Below are 23,830 nucleotides of genomic sequence, written 5' to 3' on the forward strand. Positions count from 1 at the left end.
CTCTACGACCTTTCGGCAGGAAGTGAAACTGGGAGCGGAGGAGAGTCGGGCTCTGAGGACTCGGATCCAGCTGGCCGAGGCGGCTCAGAAGCAGGCCAGAGGGATGGAGATGGACTACGAGGAGGTGATCCACCTGCTGGAGGCCGAGATCGCCGAGCTGAAGGCTCAGAGAGTGGAGCAACCGGCGCCGACCAATAAGGTGACCGACGCCGACTTTGTTTATAAAATGTTTGAAAATAGTGAATAGATGCTCAGTTCACCGTCACGGCTTCATCACACACCAGAGGAGAAGGTTTCATATCTCTGTTTTCATCTCAGGACGAGACGGAGGAGCTGAAGAAGAGAGTCGCCGTCCTGGAGTGTCAACTACGGAAGAGCGAAGCGGCCAAAAAGGGCTTTGAGATGTCGACGGGGAAACTGTTGAGTTTTGTGGAGGTAGACGGTTAAACTTTAATTCTATGTTTCACTTCATGTTCAGACTCAAACCAGCTGTGAACGTTTCTACGAGATAGTATCCTGATAGCTCTTCTTCCTCTGTATAGAAGCAAAGACACAAAACAGCCGCTGCCGCCATTTTGGACTGAAAATGCTTATTATATTTATAATATTTTTAGCGTTCAACATAGGCCATTTTGGTAGAGACATAAAATATGACAAATCATTTTGTTTTACTTTTGTACGGCACTTTGTGGTGTCCAAAATGGTGGAAGCGTAGCTCTGCTGCTGGGCGCTGACGTCCCAATGGAACGACCGATTGACTTTCACTTCTTGGCGATATATCACATAACACATCAATCAGCCTGTTCTCAATCCCAGGGCGTTAAGTACGGAGGGTTTGTCACAGTGGTCTGCGTTCGGTACCACCACACATGGCACCCTTTAGCAGTGGTATGAAACGCACCTGCTTTCATCCAGGAGACAGATGTTTGTGTCTCGTCTTTTACGTTTCACTTTCACGTTACAATCAGCTGTTCATTCATTCGTGTCCCGCGTCCCAAACGTCAGGTCCTATTTTCACTGTACAAACGGGTTAGTTTTAAACCCAAGAAAGAGTCTTTTAGGTTTATTCTGGGCAATCAAACGAACGCGTTTCAGCTATAAGCCGTCATCAGCGTCAAAAGCGTTCTCTAGCTGAAATACGTTCATTTGATTTCCTAGAATAAACCTAAAAGACTCTTTATCTGTGAGAGCCGATGATTTGTTTCTTCTGTTCTTACCACTACCTGTTCAAGATTTGGAGACGTGCTCGCTGCTATTTTCTATTTAGTTTTAAACCCAACCATGTTTTCCTAAACCTAACTAGAGTGGTTTTGATGTCTGAACCTCAACAATGATCCACCCCGACCTCTTCCCTACGCCAACTGTCAATCATATCTGTGATGCGTTAAAAACCAACAGAATCTGGGAGAAAATACCTCAAAACGTAACGGACGTTTAGTATGGGAACGTCATTTTCAGGAGGCCAGGATGAGACAGAAGACTTCCAGCAGGATTATAGTTTATACAACGACTGAAAACAACAAACGGAGAAACGAAAGAATGAAAGAACTTCAGTTTGTTTTTCTTTGTTTTCTGCAGAACGTTCAAGAGTTCCTGCTGGAGAGTCACGGACCAACGAAGAGCTACAGGTAGAGAGAGAGAGAGTGTGTGTGTGTGTGTGTGTGTGTGTGTGTGTGTGTGTGTGGCTATGCTAATGAGTACGAGTTGCTAAACTGGTTGCCGTTAGCAACCACCAGCTCTGCGTCTCAAATGTGTGTTTTCAGGATGTTTTAGTGTGTATGTGTGAATTTATATCAGTCATCAGTGTGTGTGTGTGTGTGTGTGTTTACAGTAGAATACAATGTGGTGTGTGTGTGAGCGTGCGTGCGTGCGTGCGTGCGTGCGTGTGTCATAATGAGCAGTCCTGCAGAGAGCCGGGCCCATTAGCCCACTTTAGTTCAGACTCGCCCTCAGTGGTCCAGCTTGGCCCACTTCAGTCCAGGTAGGCCAGCGGTCGGCTCCCGTTAATGGCCTCACACCGTCAGCGCAACGGCGTTATGAAACACCTCGACCTGCACTGACAGCGTGAGGTCACTGAACACACCACTGAAGAATAAAGAAGAGTTGCTCGGTGCTTCAGTTTAGAAGGTCAGATAACAGCTGTCTTTAAGTCACATGTTTGGTTTAACCTCTCGGTGCTCAGTTAACGGAGGTCAAACCAGCCGCCGTTTGGATTCTGGTGAAGAATGAAGAAAGACGTTTCATCAATCATCTATCATCATCATCATAAACCAATCAAGTCTTATAGAATATGTGACGTCATTAAAGAAGAGAAAGAAAACCAGCATTGAGTGATTTTAACACTTTCATCTTTTCCTCTTATTTGAACTGGAACATTGGTTCTGATCAGAGATCAATGTTTACCCTCCTAATCCAGACTGAGCAGCTTTCTGGCCCAAACCAAGTCCATCTTTTCCAAATCCTAACCAAGTTGGTTCCTGTGAAGTTTATTTTGAAAAGACTGGAGTGGAAGTTGACGCATTGTCGTAGGAAAACACGTAAGATGAGGAATAACTTTTGGTACGAACCGTTGTAAGAGGATACTTCCTGTTCCCTCGTCTGGAGGTGAATGGGGTTTTTAGTTAGATGTCTGAAATAAAGTCTTTGGTCTATACTGTATAACACCAGCTGAAGAGATTTTAACGTTTTGTTCTACGATATAAAATACGTCAGTAAATATTTATATTTACTTTAATGGAACAATGGCATTAATCTCCTTCTCTTTTCCTTTAGTCTTTGCTCCTGTCCTTCCTTGTCTTCTCTTATCTTTCCCATCTTTCTTTCCTTTTTCTTTCCATTCTCCTTTTAGTTTTTTTTTGCTTCCTTTTTTCCAATCGTTCTTCCCTCCTTTCTCAAACCTTTCCTTCCTCTCTTCTTTCCTTCTCTTCTACCTTGGGACCTTAAACCTTTTCTTTCTTCCTATGCTTCATTCTTTTCTTATAACCTGATGTTTCTTTTTACTCCATCTTCACTTCTTTCCTTCCTTTCCTTCTTTCCTTCTGTCCACCCTCCATTTCTGCTGTTTCCTTTACTTCCATACTTTTTTCTGTCCGTCCTTCATTGCTTATATGTTTCCTTTCCTTTTTTTGCTTCCTTCTTTAACTCCCTCCCTCCCGTATAATTTATTTCCTTTGTCTTTATTTCGTTCTGCCTGTTTCATTCCTTATATCTTTCCTTCCTCCCTTTCTTTGCTTCCTTCCTTACTCTATTCTTCTTTGCTTTCAGTTTCTTTGCTTTCTTCTGTCCTTCCTCCGTTCCTTAAACCTTTCATTCCTTATAACGTTCCTTTGTTTCTTTCATTTCTCTAATCATTTCCCTCTCATCCCTCCTTCATTCCCTGTTGTTCCTCTCTTACTTTCCTCTCCTTTAGTAGTATATTTTAAGCGGTGAAGTCTGTGACCCTGTGATGTCTCCTGCTCTATATCCTCCTGCCGTATTGAGTTCTGATCCGGTACTTAGTGAACCATAACAGGGAGTTATCAGCACCTTCTGCTCGGTTGTGTAAGTCAGCGTTTGTAAATCAGGTCTGTCGGTCGTGTTTATGAAGTCACCCGGCCGTGACGCCTCCTGCCTGGCTTCCTTTTATTATTCCAGTCCAGGTCAGTGGGACACCGCGTCCTCCTCCACACGTCTTTCATAACCGCGGGACCCCCTGCTTGTGTTTTTTATTCACCTGTCGTCCATCTGTTTCTAGGCCACGCGTAACAGGCAATGTAGGTTGTGTTGAGTGGATCAGCAGGCGAGGCGTCGCTCCTCTTTGTTGGTGATAAAAGTCTCCGTGCTGCTCATTCACTCGCAGGTAATGACTTTAAATATCACGCTCATTAAAGCCATTAGTCATCTGGACGTCAGCGATGGATAAATAAAGAGTTGCATGAAAGACGCTCTCACTATCTAAAGAAATCTGTTTTAATGAATGAATTTAATAATCTGGACTTCAGCACAACGTCTGACCTCCTTATGGAACCACTATGTCTTATCTAGTCTGTTGATGGTCTACAGTTCAACTACAGAATCCCATCAAACCTTCTTCCTTCCATAAACAACTGCTACTGTCTTCATCTTTCATTTACAAACAGAACTTCACTCTTCTGTTTTTTAATTAAACCTATTAAAAATAAATCTATTTTTCCAGCAGTGGTTTAGTAATAATATTTTATTGTTAGGTCAGTTATTCACCAACTAACATGGTCAACTCTATAATTAGGTTGAATTTATCAACCCATTCTCACTCCCAACTCGTCAAATACCGTGGTTTGGTCAGCTCCCCTCGGCATCGGAAACCAACGCACAGAGGCGCCCATTGGCAACAGTATGTGACGAACTGGGCTTTCAACTAACTGTTTCCACGGTCAGAGCAGTGACGTACTATTAATAGCGTGACGTCAGTTGTTCTGAGTTACGTTAGTGACGTTTGTCACATGTTTTTTAGTGACGTGACGTGTTTCCGTATGTGTTTTACTTAGTTTACGTACTTATTTTAAGCACAACCATGATGTTTTCCCTTACCGTAACTAAGTGGTTTTCTTGCCTAAACCTAACTGCGGACATTTGCCCGTCGTACAAATGACACGCAAAACAGCTAAAATGTGTACTCATGACACATTATACACCTTCCTGTGAGACTGGGTTGAGTTACTATACAGTATATAGTTACCCTTGGCATCATTGTAGTGGTTTTGATGCCAAAAATAAAGTGATGCCAACGCCAAGGGACCTGATGCCAATGCCAAGGGGCGTGATGCCAACGCCAAGGGACCTGATGCCAATGCCAAGGGGCGTGATGCCAACGCCAAGGGACCTGATGCCAATGCCAAGGGGCGTGATGCCAACGCCAAGGCACCTGACGCCAACGCAAAGGGGCGTCTTCTTTTCAGAAAGACTGACGAAAGAAACAGAGGCTCCAGACATTACGCCAACTCTTTATCTGGCAAAACCTAGCGACAAGTAAAAATGAGACGAAGGCATCATGTAGGTCCATTAACTCTCTCGGGGACCTCCATGATGGCTCCATCTGTAGCTGTATGCAGTCATAGTCTTTCACTGTTGACTCATCCTTCTCTTATTTTGCAGCTCCGGAGACGTTAAAGTCGGAGCCTCGTCACAAGGCCTCCCTCCTCGCTACAAGAAGAGTCCCTGGACGGCGGCGACGCTCGCCCAGGAGGCGAAGGAGCTCACACGGACTGTCAGAGCCATCCTGGAGGTCGACTGTAAGTGAACTCTGCTCGCCCTCCACGCATGCCGGTCTGCACGTCCTCCTCCTCTTCCTCCCTGTTTCTGTGCTGCCCTGCATGCGACTCCCGCCGGATGAAGCTGAAACCAAAGTGATCCTGCCAACCTGCAGTTAACTGTCCTCCCCGTTGCAGTGCTGACCTTCTAGAGGACGCCACTGTCAGCACGACTCGGAGACGTCTGCAGGACGGCAACCACCAACCGTCAACCCAAACTCTCTCTGTTCCCTGACAACTCCTCGTCTCCTCCTCAGTATCTGCTAGCAATGGACTCATGTCTTAACTCTGCATGAAACACCGTCTTCTCAATAGTCAACACCAACTAAACAGCACTTTTACTCCAGTGGTTTAACCTGAATGATGTGGAGAAGAAATGCACGAGGTGCACTCATTGTACAAATTCAAATTCATGATTTGCTGTAGCGTGAAAACGTAATTTTTTTATTGGACGCTCGTCACTCAAACTGCAGTTTTATCTGAAAACATTGATGGAAACAATCAGTTCATCTTTTGAGGTTACTACACAGGAAGGAGACCATCGTAAAGTAGACGGACTACATGAACGTTTAAATCTTTTGGTCACCTTATTAAATATGTGATGAGAGTTCTGTTGCATAAAGTCTGTCAGCTAAGATTATCGGCCAAGCTACTGAGGCTAAACGTGTTAGCATTCATCAGAATCACAGTGCCAAAACACTCGTCAGATCGTTGGTGAAGTGAGAGATGGACAAAACTCCCAAACGTTGGTGTAGTCCTTTAGATTCTACCCAACCTCTAGATTCTGTTCAGCGTCAACACATAACCTTCATTCAACAAGCAATATAAACGTCATACGGTAGCTAAACTTAGACAATAACTCACAGTAGCTCTCTGTCAGTCTCACGACTCTCTGTTATCTGATCCATGTTTAGCTTTGTGTCGGAGCGGCTGAATGCTCGTGTCTGTGCTTTAGATTATAGCCAACAAATCAAAGACTAGAAGCATCATCCTGACAAACCTCCAAACACGAGGTCAGGAAGGAAGGACGGAGGTCAAGGAACCACAACATTCATATGGGAATGCAGCCGTCGGTGGTGTGACACCAGCAATGATTACGGGACACTTCCAGCCTGATTGGACGCTTTAGACGCTCTCATCATGTTTGGACTTATTTGCTGTTTGTCCTTTTTCTGAGTAAATATTCTGAAACAAACATATGGTGAGTTCTTCTTTGTGAAGAGGAGCAGCCGTTAGAAGCTGTGTCGTTATCATTTCTGGATTATTTCACAGATTATAGCTGCTGGAAGAGTCTGGATGTAGTTAGTTAGTCAGTTAGATCGATTTCAATAACCTGTAAAGACCTTCATTTTCATATCAACATTTATACATCAACGTTGTGTGTTTTAAATATTCGCTTGTGGTGCTTTTGCTGTTTCGAAACTGCTTTCTCAATTACGTTTAGGTTTAGGCAACAACTCTACCTTTTGGGTTTAGTAAAAGATCATGTTTTGAGTTAAAATAAGTATTTTTGATTTCACACAGGAAACGAACGATCTCCTGAGTCTCCTGAGTCTCCTGAGTCTCCTGAGTCTCCTGAGTCCCGTATTTGACTTCATCCACCTCCTCCCTACGCTGACTTTGATTATTCGTGATACCTCAAAAACAAACATAATCCAGAAAATACGTTCCCTCGAAGTGAAGACAAACAAAAGCACCAGTTTTAGTCGAAAGAGAGTTTTCTCGTTTACCAGATTGATTTTGAGGGATATATACGAATTACAGTGCATTTCGTAGGTATAGCTACGAACCAACCCGGTTTGACAGGAAGGAGTATAAATACCACGACATTACACGGACATTATGCGCGCAAACATCCGCAGTTAGGTTCAGGCAAGAAAACTACTTAGATAGGTTAAGGGAAAACATCACGGTTGGGCTTCAAATAAGTAAGTAAACTAAGTAAAATATGTATAGAAACAACTACGGAAAACATGTCACATCACTGACGTAACTTACAAAACAAAACGCCGGTCAACAACGGTCTCCTGGTTAAAAGTCATCCCGCCATCAGTGGTCTTTCTCTCTTTTTATACTACGTCACTAAGACGTACTTACTGCGCGCTAAACACCTTGAGCATTATCGTGGCATTTATACGCCTTTTCATGGGAACAGGCTGAGTTTTCTTACAACAATGCAGGGATGAAAATGATTAACCGACCAACCGACCTGTGACGTAACAGAAATAGTCAAATCAACGCAAAAACACTCTTTCCACTAAAACCGGTGCTTTTGTTTGTCTTTACTTCTCAAACAAACTCTGTGTGGCAACACCTGAAGCAGCGGACTAACCAAAGCTAGGTTAGGAGCCTGGTCTCCTAAAAATGACGTTCCCATACATTGAAACTGCGTCGTCAATTTCGCTTCAAGGGAACGTATTTTCTCCTGGATTACGTTTGTTTTGACGTATCACAAATAATCAAAGTCGGGATAGGTTGGGGTGGATGAAGTCAAACACGGAACCAAAAGTAAACGTACTTATTTTAACCCAGAACATGATCTGAGACGTTCTTATTGCACGCTAAACACCTTGAGCATTATCATGGCAGTGTGTGTGAGCAGCCTGACGGAGCCAGTAGGTACAGTATGTAGTCTTAAGGTAACGTTATTCTCTTCCTCTGAGTGGTTGAGAGGAGTATGAGGAGCTCAATTCAGATGAAATGTTCAAATCTCAGCAGCTACTGAGCGAACAGAGTGACTGACGGACTCGTGTGTTCCAGTAAAATGTGATTCTATTCTTTAAATTGACGCTGAAGGTCTTCCAGCACAGTTTGTGGGTTTTTATGACACAGTCACCTAATTTCCCTCCATCAGTGGGAGGACGTGGGCGCCAGTTACATAATTAACAGCCGTGATTCAGGACCACAGGCCGCGAGACAGAAGACGTCCTCCAACATTCACAATGTCCTGTTAGAGGTTGCGGGGGGGGGAGGAGCAACAGCAACTAGGTCAGTCTGATCCAGGTTATCTCAGCTTGTTTACGTCTGCTGTGTGTGTTCATTACATGTGAACCTATAGCTCGTCTTCATCACCACCCTGGTTGCCTGGGAGACGAGCTCCTTTGTCTTCTTCACTCGCTGCCAGTTAATATGATCAGCAGGACACACACACACACACACACACACACACACACACACACAGCGACAGATTGCACGGTAAACAATCAGACTGAGAGGTTTCAGACACATCCAGCAGCTCGTTTCGGACCCCTGTTACCATGACGACCATGAACTCCCGTTCGGCTACGACCCAGAGTATTATTATAATGTTTAGGTTGTGATGAAAGCCCGTCTGGGTCCTCATGGAACACGTTCACGGCCAACGTGTTTCTCCACCTGATTAACGTTACACAATAAAAAGCCTTTCAATGGAACAGCGTCTATTTATGATTCTCATAACATTTAGAAATAAGTGGATAAAAACCTGCAGATTGTGACCTTCAGAGGTGCTAAGAGTCAAGTAGAAACACAGCTTTACTCTCTACGTCTGTGTGGAAGACATAAAGAAAACTGAGTTTTGATTCATGTTGGAGTAAAGAGCTGCAGAGTGCACGTCGGCAGAGTGCACGTCTGCAGAGCTTCAACCAACATGATAAAAGTAGAATTAGAGCTCAGTGATATCTTTGTTAACCGAGGGGTTAATACCAGACAGAAAACGGTGGTTGAATAATAAAAACATCATCATCAGTACAAACCTGCTGAACTCTGAACATTAATAATGCAGAATATTGAATATTTTCACTCCAGACGAACAAAACACATCGAAGAAATCAGCCTCTGTGACCTGAAGCAATAATCAAACAATAATCACCATCAGTGCTAACCACCGTGCAGCTCTTTAACATTCACATTTAGATTTGGTTTCTTATTTAATTACACATCACTTCAAAGATGGAGTCAACTTTAGTTGTCTTTAAATAAATAAATGAATAAATAAATCAGCCTTTATGAACTCATATCAGTCGAACACTAGCAAGTTCATTTACTGTTGTTTTTCACTATGAATAAAGTTTATATTAAATAAATAAATAAATGAGACGGACACAGTGTGAATAAAGTTTATTTGAAGGTAGAAGGTGTTTAACTTTGGGTTCGTCTGTCATCATCACAGCTAGGATCTTTGTGTTTCTGTTGCCATAACAACAAATAAAAAAAAAAAAAAATTTCTATCAGCCTGATGAATAGAATACCTGAGTCCTGATATGGAGGTGATGAAGGTGCAGAACCTAAAGACAGTGTTTTAGGGTGGATGTGTCTCTAGGAAGGAATAGAGACGGAGACAGACAGAGAGCACCTGGAGGGACCAGGTGAGCTTCATCAAGCTGACGAGCTGCTAACAAGCTGCTGACCTGCAGCATGCTGAGCTCGGTCAGGAAGACGTCCTGAGAGGAGTCTCATCAGACGGGTTAACTGGGAACACCTGAGTGGATTTAACTAGTTTTAATGTCTTTCCTTAGACTACATCATATTTTGCACGTTTGTGGGAGATTGTTTTGATATTTCCACAGCAGGTCACACCGAGCTGCCGGTGTCTGTTAGTGATGGTGCTGCTCAGAGTGACCACACGACTGATTGAATGCGTCCTCGGCTGCAGAAAGCGTCTCCAGGGAAACACACATTCACACCCACAGAGACTGAAGTGTCTTTATTCCAGTTTAACGTGCAAACAGACAAACTGTCACACATCGGTAGGGTCCTCATGTCTGCAGACTTCTGCTGTAAAACATCAATCTGTAAATTGATAACTGTGGAGCTGCTCAGGCCGGCTGTCTCTACCAATCACTATTATATCCCTGACATGAGATCTAGAGCTCTCTGTAGTCTGGTCTAGTCTCTGCGGTACGAACCGGTCTAGAGTTTCAGGTTTTCCAGGAACTTCTTGAGTCCTGTGAGCGATCGGTCTTTACTCTTTACTCTCTGACGGACCACCTGACACCGGCCTCTCGTCCCTCCTGTCAGCGGCGCTCAGACTGACGGCGTGAAACCCGGTCTGTGAAATGTATCGCCGGAGCTTCACAGCTTGTTATTCACAGCGACACAAAGCAGCTTCCCGCCTCAGGTCGGGTGTCTTTGTTCCAGCGGTGAGAACCACATTGTCGTCTCCGTGTACGTACATGAAGATTATTGAGATGAGCGGAGAGGACACGGGAGAGCGTTTGACTTCCTCTAGAAAAGGTTCATCAACGGTGAAAGAGGTCGAAGGAAACATCCACTAATACCATTTAAAACCATCTCCGTCCAGACGAGTGTTTTAGGGCCGTCTCAGTATTAATCTCCGTCCATACTGCCACGCCTGAAAACACATATCACATTAAAAGAAAAGCTTGAAGTTTAGAAAAAGTTGCAGAAGTGTCAACGAGGGTTAAACACCACGGGAGTAACCAGCCCGTTCTCATTCCCAGGGCATCCAATACCGTTCATGTCCCATGTTCACAACCTTCAGCGTCATTGTCTCTGTACTAACGTAGTAGTTTTAAACCCAACCATGTCCTTTTTTCCTAAACCGAACTGAAGTGGTTTTATTGCCTGAACCTAAGCAAGTGTTTCTGTTTATTTCACTTCATTAAGACGTGTTTACTGCGACCGAAAAGTGACCCGTTCTCATTCCCAACTCGTCAAACGTTGCCGTTTTTTCAGCGCCCCCCCGGCATCACAAACCGACGCAATGAGGCGCCATTTAGCAACAGTATGTGAAGAGCCGGAATTTCAACTAATGAGCTGTAATGAGCGTTTATACACGCCGTCACTGGTCCGTCCAGAAGTAATGCAAGAGGGGTACCTAGAGCGTCGGTCTCCGTTGCCGAGGGGCACTGACGAAGCGGCGGTATTTGACGAGTTGGGAGTGAGAATATGTTGCTTTTCCGTACTTGTTTCTGTACCCTAACTAAGTGGTTTTCTTGCCTGAACCGTTTTTTTGTTTTTGTCGTGTTTAGAAGGGAGCCAGCAAATTGCAAAATTTAATCTGAGATCTGAGATCTGCAAAAACTTGCAAAATCTCTCGCGAGACTCGCTGCCCGGCGACCTATCCTGACCTTAACCATCTTGCGAGAGTTTCCCCAGTTTGCGTGCTCCCTTCTAGCCACTATACCTTTTGGGTCGTAAGTCACGTTAGTGACATTTGTCACGTTTTTTATCGCAGTTTGTGACGTCTTTTCTGTAGTTGTTTCAGTACGTGTTTTACTTAGTTTACTTATTTATTTTAAGCTAGCGTTTTCCCTTAACCTAACTAAGTAGTTTTCTTGCCTGAACCTAACTGTGAACATTTGCGTGGTGTACAAATGGCATGTGAAAACGCTAAAATGCGTCCTCATGACATGCACATGTCCATTTGATATTGTGGTATTTATATGCCTTCTTGTGAGACCGGGTTGGGTAACTATATATACAGTAGTTATAGTTTATAGTGGGAACTTCCATTTCTCATAATGTTGATGATGTGTCTGAGTGTTTATATAGTGATGAACAACACGTCCAACAAACTTCATCACTACCCACAGCTCTGTGCACAATATCTCTGAATGTCATAGGTTGGTTGGATCCATCATACCTGTCATAACATATCATTTATCATATATCATGTCAGCATGTCACTGATACACCATTCATCACAACTCTTCTTTTCTGGACGTGTGAAACGTTTGGTTTTAGTTTACGAGCTGATGTCCGCGGGGCAGCAATTGAAACTTGGCCCCCTTTTGTTCTCTGAAACGGGGTTAAGAGACGCTTCGTCCTGCAGCTCGTACAGTAAGTGGAGAGATGGGAGCGATACGGTGGAAAAGTAGAGTAGGAATCCTCTCACGCTGGTTCCTGGAATACTGGAGCTCCTCAGGGAAAACCCGATCTATGTGTGAGGAGTGTTTGTGGCGATCCGCTGGCCTGATTAACGTCGATCTCAACGTGGTGGAAAAGTGAAGCTGCATCAAACATGACAATCCACTGAATACTTTAATGACATCTTGTTTTCCTCCTGCAGGTCTTCCTTACGGCTGGGAGGAGGCCTACACTGCAGACGGAGCCAAATACTACATCAAGTAAGAGCAGGCTCACATTTTCCAGCCCCAAATATCAACTTATCCCTCCTGGAGTTTATGATGTATATCAGAGGTGAAACTACGAACACCCGACGGACTCGTCCACTAAACAGACACTGAAAATAACAATTATGTGTAAATGAACATGAGAAGTAATAGTACAGTATGTATTTATTGGTTTCACTTGTTTTCCATACAGTTGCACAATAATACTACATTTTATTAAGAAACTACTGTCCTGAATATAAACATGACCTCCTACAGGATTATTTGTCATCAGAATCTGAAGTGTGGTGTCAGGGGAGAACACTTTTCATTCATCTTTCCATCATATTGGTATTTTGTGTAGTTAAATTACCAACCTGATCTCATGGGAAGGCGACATTTTAACAATCCGTGTGTCAGGATGACACATTTTAAGCCTTTTGCGTGTCATTTGTACGCCGAGAAGTTCAGGCAACAAAACCACTTAGTTAGGTTTATGAAAAACATTACGGTTGGGCTTAAAATAAGTACGTAAACTAAGTAAAACACCTACGGAAACAACGTAACACAACTACAGAAAACACGACACAAACATCGCTAACATAACTTAGAAAACAAAACAGCGGTCAACAGCGGTCTCAAACGCGGGTCTCTTGGTTATAAGTCTGGTTTTTGTTGGACCCGTCCACCATCAGAGGTCTTTCTCTCTTTTTATTCCACGTCACTAACTCTTACCATAGCATTTATACACGGATGTGTTTACATCACAGTCAGTACAGGATGCATGGTGTAAAAAATGACACACGAAAATCAAGAAGGGCCTACTTATTGCACGCTAAACGCTATTGCTAAATTGTCGTGGCATTTATGCGCCTTTTAGTGCAAACGGGCTGAAATAGCACAACATTTGAAAGACATTCCACGTGTCATGAGAACACAATTTTAGGCTGTTCACTTTCACATTTAACGCCACGTCATTACCATCAAATGGTCACGGAGATGTTCAGACAATAAAACCACTTAGTTAGGTTTATGAAAAACATCACGGATCAACGTAACATCAGCACCATGACAAACGTCACTAATGTTACTTCAAAGTAACTCAACAACCCTACAAACAGCCCGTTTGCATGTAAAGGCGTATGAATGCCGCGATAATGCACAAGGCGTTTAGCGTGCAATAAGAACAGCTTTCTTGATTTCCTCGTGTCATGTGTACGCCATGTATCCTATAGCCTACTGACGGGGATGTAAACACATCCACGTATAAATGTTACAGCAAGAGTTAGTGACGTAGAATCAAAAGAGAGAACGACCATTGATTCTTGATTGTTTTGTTTTATAAGTTACGTTTGTGACGTTTGTTACGTGTTTTTTATTGACGTTTGTGACGTGTTTTGCGTAGTTGTTTCCGTACGTGTTTTACTTCGTTTATGTACCTAACTATGACGTTTTCCCTTACCCTAACTAAGCGTTTTTCTTTCTTAACTGCAGACGTTTACGTGGCATATAAATGACACGTGAAAACGTTAAATGACATGTGGAATGTCGTGGTATCTATAGGCCTTTTAACCATGAGACCGCTGTTACGCTAATGACATTTGTCACATGACGATTGTCACATGGTTTTTAGTGACGTTTGTGACGTGTTTACTTAATACATACTTGGGAAATATACTTGAACTTAACTTAAGTTTACTTCATAAAATGAACTTAAAGTATCCTACTTTCATAAACCTCCCATAACGACATTTACACCTCTGGAAAAGAAATAGCCGAGGCAGTTTGAGGGTGAAAATGCCGTCTGTTTGGTGATCAATAACATCCAGCGAGCGTCTTGTCGTGTGTTTCAGTCACGTGACCCAGACGACATCATGGAGCCTCCCTCTGACGACAACCAGCAGCAGCAGCAGCGGCGCCGCAGGTCCTCCGCCACCGCCGGAGACCTCAGAGCTGAAGGCGGAGCGCAACGGCGAGACGACGGACCGACGGTCCATCGAGACGGATATGTGACAGCCCACTAAAGCTATTCTAGTAAATCCGTCTATAAAGTCGTTATAATATAAATCTATTATGTTTCTTTATTCGTCAAGACGTCATGAGAAATTTGTATTCATTAAAGAAAGATCTAGTAAAAACAGACTAACTCTCACTAACTCAACTTTAATACACTGAATCACTTTATTCAAACGGAGGATTTTGTTGGAGGATTTGTAATGTTGTCATGGTAACGACGTCGGCGGGTCTCAGCAGGAGAACAGGTTGAATGAGGATTTACTGGACGCTGGTTTCCATCGGTTCTGTTACCTGGTCGTAAAGCTCCTTTAGTCCGAGGTGTAAATGTGATATTAAAGACATAATGTGAAATGTTTCTGAATACATTTCTGCTGTAACTCATCAGTGATTCAGACTCCGTTCATAATTCTTTTTCCACATTCGGTCTGCCAGATGTTTTCTGCTGGACGGTTCCAGACCTCTGAATTACTCATAATGTTCCCTCAGCGGGAGGATTGTGTTGCTCTTTGACACTTAATGCACTAATGGCAACTAACGTTAGACAAAACCATCATCTGTTCCAACACGGAGAAAAAACAGGACTCAAAAGCACGACTCAGAACAGAGCAGGTCTTACCTGCCAAACGAGGTTCGGTACACAGGTGAGCAATCAGATAAGGCGACCAGAGCCAGCAAGGATAAGGCCAAAACTTACATTTATGTTGCATTATTTATTTATTTATTTTGCATTTTTGCATTTTTTTTATTTATTCTCTATTTATTTTGAAAAGTATTTATTTATTTATGTGTTTAAGCATTTATTTATTTATGCATGCTTTTCCATTTCACCACTTATTTATTTCCTCAAACTTATTTATCTCTATATTTCTTTATACATTTATTGATAAATTTTTTTTACATTTTAATTCTTGCATTTCTGCTTCATTATGCAGATGAGGGGGCGTTGCTTAGTAATCAAACTCAGAAATCCTAAAATAAATACACAAATAAAAATAAATGCAAAATTAAATGAATGCATTTAAAAATTCATTAAAAAAATAAATACATAAATAAATAAAAGTGAAAATTAAACAGAGAAGTAAATAAATAAGGGAATTTATAGAAAGCTAAAAACATATTTTAATCAATTATTTAATGACTACATTTATTTTTAATATTATTTTTGCTACTTTTAATGACATATTTATTTATTTATGTAGTTATTCATTTATTTATTTATGCATGATTTTCCCTTTGCATTTCAGCCCTTATTTATTTCCTCAAACTTATTTATCTCTATGTTTCTTTACACAGTCTTAGCAATCAAACTCAAACAAAAATAAATACATAAATAGAAATAAATGCAAAAATAAATAAATGCATTTAGAAAATTCATAAAAATAAATAGTTAAATAAATAAATAAATAAAAGTGAAAACAGAAGAGTAAATAAATGAATTAATACAAAAGTAAACACATAAAAAAAGCTAATTAAAACTGAAATATCAATTTATGTCATATTTTATCAGTTAATTAATGGCTACATTTATTTTTAATATTATTTTAGCTATTTTTAATGGCATATTTATTTATTTATTTACTTTAGATTTTGGCAGGTTCCCTCCTCCATATGACTCAGGGGACAAAGACGAACTGACACAGAGAAACACAGACTAAAACCACGGGGGAGGTGAGGTTAATTAAGGATCAGGTGAGGCTAATTAAGGATCAGGTGAGGCTAATTAAGGAGCAGGTGAGGCTAATTAAGGAGCAGGTGAGGCTGATTAAGGGGCAGGTGAGGCTGATTAAGGAGCAGGTGAGGCTAATTAAGGAGATAATAAGATAAAAGAGGAAATAATAAGTGAATATGGTAGAAAATCAAACCTCTAACCTGAGGAGCAGGAGGAGACGTGATATTATCATTAATAGAAACCTAAAGAAGACGGTATCTTCTTCAGTCCGTCTGGACTCTGTAGCTTTGTCTCTCCTCCGCTCTGTCCGCTCTGTCCAACCTTTACAACCTTTACAACCTTTACAAGCTTTACAACCTTTACAACCTTTACAACCTTTACGAGCTTTACAACCTTTACGAGCTTTACAACCTTTACAACCTGTCCAACCTTTACAACCTGTCCAACCTTTACAACCTTTACAAGCTTTACAAGCTTTACAACCTTTACAACCTTTACAAGCTTTACAACCTTTACAACCTGTCCAACCTTTACAACCTGTCCAACCTGTCCAACCTGTCCAACCTTTACAACCTGTCCAACCTTTACAAGCTTTACAAGCTTTACAACCTTTACAACCTTTACAAGCTTTACAAGCTTTACAACCTTTACAACCTTTACAAGCTTTACAACCTTTACAACCTGTCCAACCTTTACAACCTTTACAAGCTTTACAAGCTTTACAACCTTTACAAGCTTTACAAGCTTTACAACCTTTACAACCTGTCCAACCTTTACAACCTGTCCAACCTGTCCAACCTGTCCAACCTTTACAACCTGTCCAACCTTTACAAGCTTTACAAGCTTTACAACCTTTACAACCTTTACAAGCTTTACAACCTTTACAACCTTTACAACCTTTACAAGCTTTACAAGCTTTACAACCTTTACAACCTTTACAAGCTTTACAACCTTTACAACCTTTACAAGCTTTACAACCTTTACAACCTGTCCAACCTTTACAACCTTTACAAGCTTTACAAGCTTTACAAGCTTTACAACCTTTACAACCTTTACAACCTTTACAACCTTTACAAGCTTTACAAGCTTTACAACCTTTACAAGCTTTACAAGCTTTACAACCTTTACAACCTTTACAAGCTTTACAACCTTTACAACCTGTCCAACCTTTACAACCTTTACAAGCTTTACAAGCTTTACAACCTTTACAAGCTTTACAAGCTTTACAACCTTTACAACCTGTCCAACCTTTACAACCTGTCCAACCTGTCCAACCTGTCCAACCTTTACAACCTGTCCAACCTTTACAAGCTTTACAAGCTTTACAACCTTTACAACCTTTACAAGCTTTACAACCTTTACAACCTTTACAACCTTTACAAGCTTTACAAGCTTTACAACCTTTACAACCTTTACAAGCTTTACAACCTTTACAAGCTTTACAAGCTTTACAACCTTTACAAGCTTTACAAGCTTTACAACCTTTACAACCTTTACAAGCTTTACAACCTTTACAACCTTTACAACCTGTCCAACCTTTACAACCTTTACAACCTGTCCAACCTTTACAACCTGTCCAACCTTTACAACCTTTACAAGCTTTACAAGCTTTACAACCTTTACAACCTTTACAACCTTTACAAGCTTTACAAGCTTTACAAGCTTTACAAGCTTTACAACCTTTACAAGCTTTACAAGCTTTACAACCTTTACAACCTTTACAACCTTTACAAGCTTTACAAGCTTTACAAGCTTTACAACCTTTACAAGCTTTACAAGCTTTACAAGCTTTACAACCTTTACAAGCTTTACAACCTTTACAACCTTTACAACCTTTACAAGCTTTACAAGCTTTACAACCTTCACAACCTTTACAAGCTTTACAACCTTTACAACCTTTACAACCTGTCCAACCTTTACAACCTTTACAACCTGTCCAACCTTTACAACCTTTACAAGCTTTACAACCTTTACAACCTGTCCAACCTTTACAACCTGTCCAACCTTTACAACCTTTACAAGCTTTACAAGCTTTACAACCTTTACAACCTTTACAACCTTTACGAGCTTTACAACCTTTACGAGCTTTACAACCTTTACGAGCTTTACAACCTTTACAACCTGTCCAACCTTTACAACCTTTACAACCTGTCCAACCTTTACAACCTTTACAACCTGTCCAACCTTTACAACCTTTACAAGCTTTACAACCTGTCCAACCTTTACAACCTGTCCAACCTTTACAACCTGTCCAACCTTTACAACCTTTACAAGCTTTACAAGCTTTACAACCTTTACAACCTTTACAACCTTTACAAGCTTTACAAGCTTTACAACCTTTACAACCTTTACAAGCTTTACAACCTTTACAAGCTTTACAACCTTTACAACCTTTACAAGCTTTACAACCTTTACAAGCTTTACAACCTTTACAACCTTTACAACCTTTACAAGCTTTACAACCTTTACAACCTTTACAAGCTTTACAACCTTTACAAGCTTTACAACCTTTACAAGCTTTACAAGCTTTACAAGCTTTACAACCTTTACAAGCTTTACAAGCTTTACAAGCTTTACAACCTTTACAAGCTTTACAAGCTTTACAAGCTTTACAACCTTTACAACCGTTACAACCTTTACAAGCTTTACAAGCTTTACAACCTTTACAAGCTTTACAAGCTTTACAAGCTTTACAACCTTTACAACCTTTACAAGCTTTACAACCTTTACAACCTTTACAAGCTTTACAACCTTTACAACCTTTACAAGCTTTACAACCTTTACGCGGGTGCAAGCGGCCGAAATGGGTTTCCTCAGGAGGGTGGCTGGCGTCTCCCTTAGAGATAGGGTAAGAAGCTCAGTCATCCGTGAGGGACTCGGAGTAGAGTCCTTGCTCCTTTGCGTCGAAAGGAGCCAGTTGAGGTGGTTCGGGCATCTAGCACGGATGCCTCCTGGGCGCCTCCCTTGGGAGGTGTTCCAGGCACGACCAGCTGGGAGGAGACCACGGGGAAGACCCAGGACTAGGTGGAGAGATTATATCTCTACTCTGATCCCCCAGTCAGAGCTGGTTAATGTGGCCCGGGAAAGGGAAGTTTGGGGTCCCCTGCTGGAGCTGTTGCCCCCGCGACCCGATCCCGGATAAGCGGTTGAAGATGGATGGATGGACAACCTTTACAACCTTTACAAGCTTTACAAGCTTTACAACCTTTACAACCTTTACAACCTTTACAACCTTTTCAACCTTTACAAGCTTTACAACCTTTACAAGCTTTACAACCTTTACGAGCTTTGAGACTGAACAGTCGGTATGTTTTTATTCGTTGTCTCTCCTCCGCTCCCTCTACAACCTTTCAGTCGGTGTGTTTTCATTCCCAGCGACAGGAAGCCTGAATCTATTCTGAGTCCGTCTACATTCCTGCCTCTATATTGTTCTTCTGAGCCACAAAGGAGCCTGAAGGTTTTCTGCCACGAGCTCGTCCGAACTAACGAGACGCGTTTGTCCTCTCTGCAGCGACTCGAGGGTCAAAGGTCAGAGAGTTAAAAACAGCAGCCAATCACAACGTCCGCTTTCTGACAGAAGAGAAGACAAACAACGAGGTAACAACGATGTTACACACATTATAACATCTGATATAATATATTACGTTTTTGTTAATGATTACTAAATGATCTGTAAAACATCTATAAACATTACGTAGATAGATGGATCAGAAATCAACTATCAAAGTATTATCTATCTATATAAAAATGTTTATACATATTTATAAATATATATATATATGCAACAATAAGCCTAAAAATTTAAAATATATTTAAAATATTTTATATAATATAATTAATTTAAAATAATTTTATGTAATATAAACTATCATTATAAAATCTAATTAAATAATTAATAAAATTACTAATAATTAGTAATTATTATTAATTATTGAATTGTTTGTTAACAGTAAAATAACTACGAACTACCAATTTACCATTTATAAATGATGGTTATTATAAGTATAATTGTTACCAAATATGACAATTAATTTTTTATTTTCAATCTTCAATCAATATTTTTATAATCAAGATATAAAAACTAGAACATGTGATATTTATAAAGTATAAAACTAAATCAAACCTTCATTATTGGATTTTTTAATGGAAACATCAGCTGAAAGCTTGTTAGAGTAATACCCTATCAAAATAAGACTCCCGGTTTGAGCTTCTAACCTTCAAAATAAAAGTGCTAAAGTGTTACAAAAACTGATTTACTGAAATGTAATAAATAAAACAAGCTTGTTGAGATACAGGAGGTAAATATTTGATTGATCCTTTCTTCAATATATGATCTAAAATCATAAACTATATGGAAAAGCCCCCCAAGCTGTGCACCACATTATCTTTTCTAAGTACTAAAAGCTGTTTCTGAACCAACAGCAGTACTTAAAGAGTTCTGCTTCTTCTGCAAACTGTCGCTGAAAAAGACGTAAAACTAAAACTTGAATCTTTCACTGAATTATGTCACGTTTTAATTTCTTTCTTTTATGTAACTTCTTGACTTCTTTACTGTTTTAAACGCAGCTTGTGAGTCTCTGGATGACAGCGTTGGCCCCGCGTGTCCTCAGCAGTCGTACTGTACCGCGTACCGGAGTTATTATTGGACTGTAACATGTGTTATGTCACAGAGAGGCAGATCGATACAGAACATCTGATGAGGGATTAAAACCCATTCTGCTCTGTTGTCTTCTCCTGCTGACGTCTTTACTTGGTAGTAACACAATAAAAGTCTGTAATAATCAGATAGTCGTACTGTTTAGCTTCAGGTGAGGAAGTCATCAGGGGAGTCGTGTGTTAACGCTGTGCATGCGGGGGGGTGAATGGTAGTAGTATTTTTAGTGAGTGTGCGAGGGCTGGAAGTGGAAGAGGCCGAGCCAATATCCTTCCTGCCTCGGGCTCCCAGTATTGATTTCCCTTCGCGCTCGCGAGTGCAGCTATAAATATCTGCCGCGCTTGGAAACACTAATGACATGAAACACTCAGAAACACCTAAACACAGAGCTGGATGCATCACCACGGTTACCGGCGTCTTTTAGTCTCTTCTGTTTCCGACGGCATGAAAACATCTTGTTCACATTTGTTGTGGAGCGATTTGTGCAAAAAAATAAATCTAAATTTGCAACTCGGTCAACTTGTCAAATACCGCCGCTTGGTCAGCGCCCCTCGGCCTCGGAGACCGACGTACGGGGTACCCCTCTTACGTTACGACGTGTCAATATACTCGGGTTTACATTGGAGTTAGTTTAAAGCCCGGTTCTTCACATCCTGTCACTAGAGGGGCGCTGACCAAGCGGCGGTTTCAGATGCCGAGGGGCGCTGTTGGCATTGAGAACGAGTTGTATAAATACCACGCGACATTACACGGACGTTCCGCCGTGCAACTAAACTACAGTAACGTCCGCAGTCAAGTTCAGGCAACAAAACCACTTAGTTAGGTTAAAGAAAAATGTCTTGGTTTGGCTTAAAATAAGTACGTAAACTAAGTAAAATATGTACGAGACAACGTAACACAACTACATACATTTAAAAATAAATATAAAATAAGCAAAAAAATGAATAAATAATTAAATAAATGCAAAAATAATGAACGAATAAAAACATAATTCAAAAGTATATAAATTAATAAATAAATACTAAATGCAAAATAAATTTAAAAAAATTAATAAATAAATGTTAAAATAGATAAATAAATACAAAATAAATGCAAAAGGTATTAAATAAAAAATAAATAAAACATAAATGCAAAACAAATATTAAATGAATAAAACATAAATGCATGAATATATAAATTATAAATGCAAAATAAATAAATGACTAAAAAATTAATATAAAAATAAATAAATCCTCAGAGAATGGCAGGCAGTGACAGTCATAAGCTATTCTTTCTGGAAATAAAAGAGTAAAAGGACAATGCTTTAATATCATTATTCAGATATTGTGAGGATAAAGGATGATGGAACAATGACGGACGTGGAGATATTTATAGATCATCTGTTCACGCACACACTTTACAACCAAACCAGCGGAGAGGTTACACAACCTGCAAAGCCTCCTTCCCTTGATTCAACCTGGAGAGGTCAAAGGTCACAGACTGCATCCAGCGCTCTGTCGGGATTGGATCAGACAGCTCGACCCAAACAGATCACAGTTTAACAGGAAGCCCCAGATGACTCCAGTAACACGTCTCTGTCGTACTAACGGATGAAAATAGGCCTCGGCTCGGCAGCGGCGAGTCTTAAGACGTACCGGGAGGTCGGTGCTCTGACTGAGCTCTTTCAGGTCAGCTTTGGTTACGTAAACCGTCGTTTCAGAGCCGTCACAGCGCTCACGCTGGGATTATGTGACCACATTGTTGTTTACAGCACAAAAACAAAACTGACCCACAAAACAAGAGCTTCAGTGTGAACGAGCTCCTGAAGTAAACGACCTCCGCAGCATGAATTAGACCGGAGACAAATCCTTTCGTTTCAGCAGCAAAATCCAAATTACTCCTCTGGAGGTTTCACAGTAGAGTCGTTATGGCACCGAACGATGCTCAGAACAAGAACCCAATTATAAATCCTTGTTTTGACCCACCCATCCGCTCCTACTGCGTTCGGTCTCCAACAGCGGCCTCCTGGTGAAACGCTGGTGTTTGTTGGACCCGTCCATCCACCATCAGAGGTCTTATTCTACGTCACTAACTCTACCAACTCTTATCGTAGCATTTATACACGGATGTGTTTACATTGCAGTCCGTACAGGATACATGGCGTAGAAATGACATGCAGAAATCAAGAAAGGAATTCTTATTGCACGCTAAATAAATAAATAAATGCATAAATAAATACATACTTTTAAAATATATAAATAAATACAAAATGAATGCAAAAATAAATAAAATATAAGGCGAAAATAATTAATGATTAAAAAATAAATGCAAAAATAAATAAATACGAAATAAATGCAAAAATAAAAGATAAATGCATGAATAAATAAATAATGCAAAATAAATGAATAAATACAAAATAAAATAAAACATGAATAAATAAATTTAAAAAAAATTCAAACATATATAAATACATTTAAAAAATAATAAAATAAATACAGAAATAAATAAAAGGGAAAATTAAATACAAGAGTAAATAAATAAGGGAATTAATACAAAGATAAATAAATAAAAAAGCTTTCAATGTTACAGTAAAAGTACTAATACCACACAGTAAAAATACTCTTTTACACTAAAAGTACTAATAGTGTCTTTATTAAAAACATATGTAGCCATTAGTTAATTGATTAAATGTGACATAAATTGATATTTCTGTTTCAATTTCAACAGAAATATCAATTTATGTGCACATTTTGTCACTTACTGTTAAATACAGTATATTTTTACTATTATTTTTTACTATATTTAATGGCATATGTATTTGTTTGTTTATTTATTTATTTATTTATTTATTCATTCAGGCAGCTTCTGTCCTCCATACAATAAGTCCCATTAGATGTAGCAGAAGGTGTGATGTATGGAGACAGATGTGCTCCAGGTGATGACGGTGAGCGGTCCAGAGATGGACGGAGAGCGTATCAGAGGGATGAGTCAGAGTCTTTGTGTTTGGCCGGGTCACCTCTCAGCGAGTCTGAGCTCTGTCCTACTTTCCTCTCTCACAAAGGTCGTCGCCACATCATCACTGTGCTGTAGCAACGGTTGCTAGGGAGGTTTTAATGAGAGCGGTGCTGATGGCTGACGACCGCGTCTTTATTTCCTGCTGGATGTCAGAGGGTCACACTGATCACCTCAT

The 23,830-nt window shown here is 40.5% G+C and overlaps 1 protein-coding gene across 4 annotated transcripts in view; it reads left to right on the plus strand.

Annotated features, from left to right (window-relative positions):
- stxbp4 (syntaxin binding protein 4) overlaps window positions 1-14,602 on the plus strand; it is a 49,223-nt gene extending 34,621 nt beyond the window's left edge. For 2 of the 4 annotated variants that reach the window (XM_074619535.1, XM_074619536.1), the window contains exons 17-22: window positions 20-199; window positions 319-435; window positions 1,579-1,628; window positions 5,113-5,249; window positions 12,280-12,337; window positions 14,176-14,602. In XM_074619535.1, coding sequence (XP_074475636.1) covers window positions 20-199; window positions 319-435; window positions 1,579-1,628; window positions 5,113-5,249; window positions 12,280-12,337; window positions 14,176-14,335 — 702 coding nt within the window. In that variant the 3' untranslated portion in view covers window positions 14,336-14,602. Of the gene's footprint in view, window positions 1-19; window positions 200-318; window positions 436-1,578; window positions 1,629-5,112; window positions 5,250-5,405; window positions 7,605-12,279; window positions 12,338-14,175 lie in introns of those variants that run through there. The other 2 variants (XM_074619538.1, XM_074619537.1) reach the window with 2 other exon arrangements.
- The last annotated feature ends 9,228 nt before the right edge of the window (window positions 14,603-23,830 follow it).

This window comes from Sebastes fasciatus, chromosome 20 (assembly GCF_043250625.1).
Source record: "Sebastes fasciatus isolate fSebFas1 chromosome 20, fSebFas1.pri, whole genome shotgun sequence".
In the NCBI taxonomy this organism is placed as follows: domain Eukaryota; kingdom Metazoa; phylum Chordata; class Actinopteri; order Perciformes; family Sebastidae; genus Sebastes; species Sebastes fasciatus.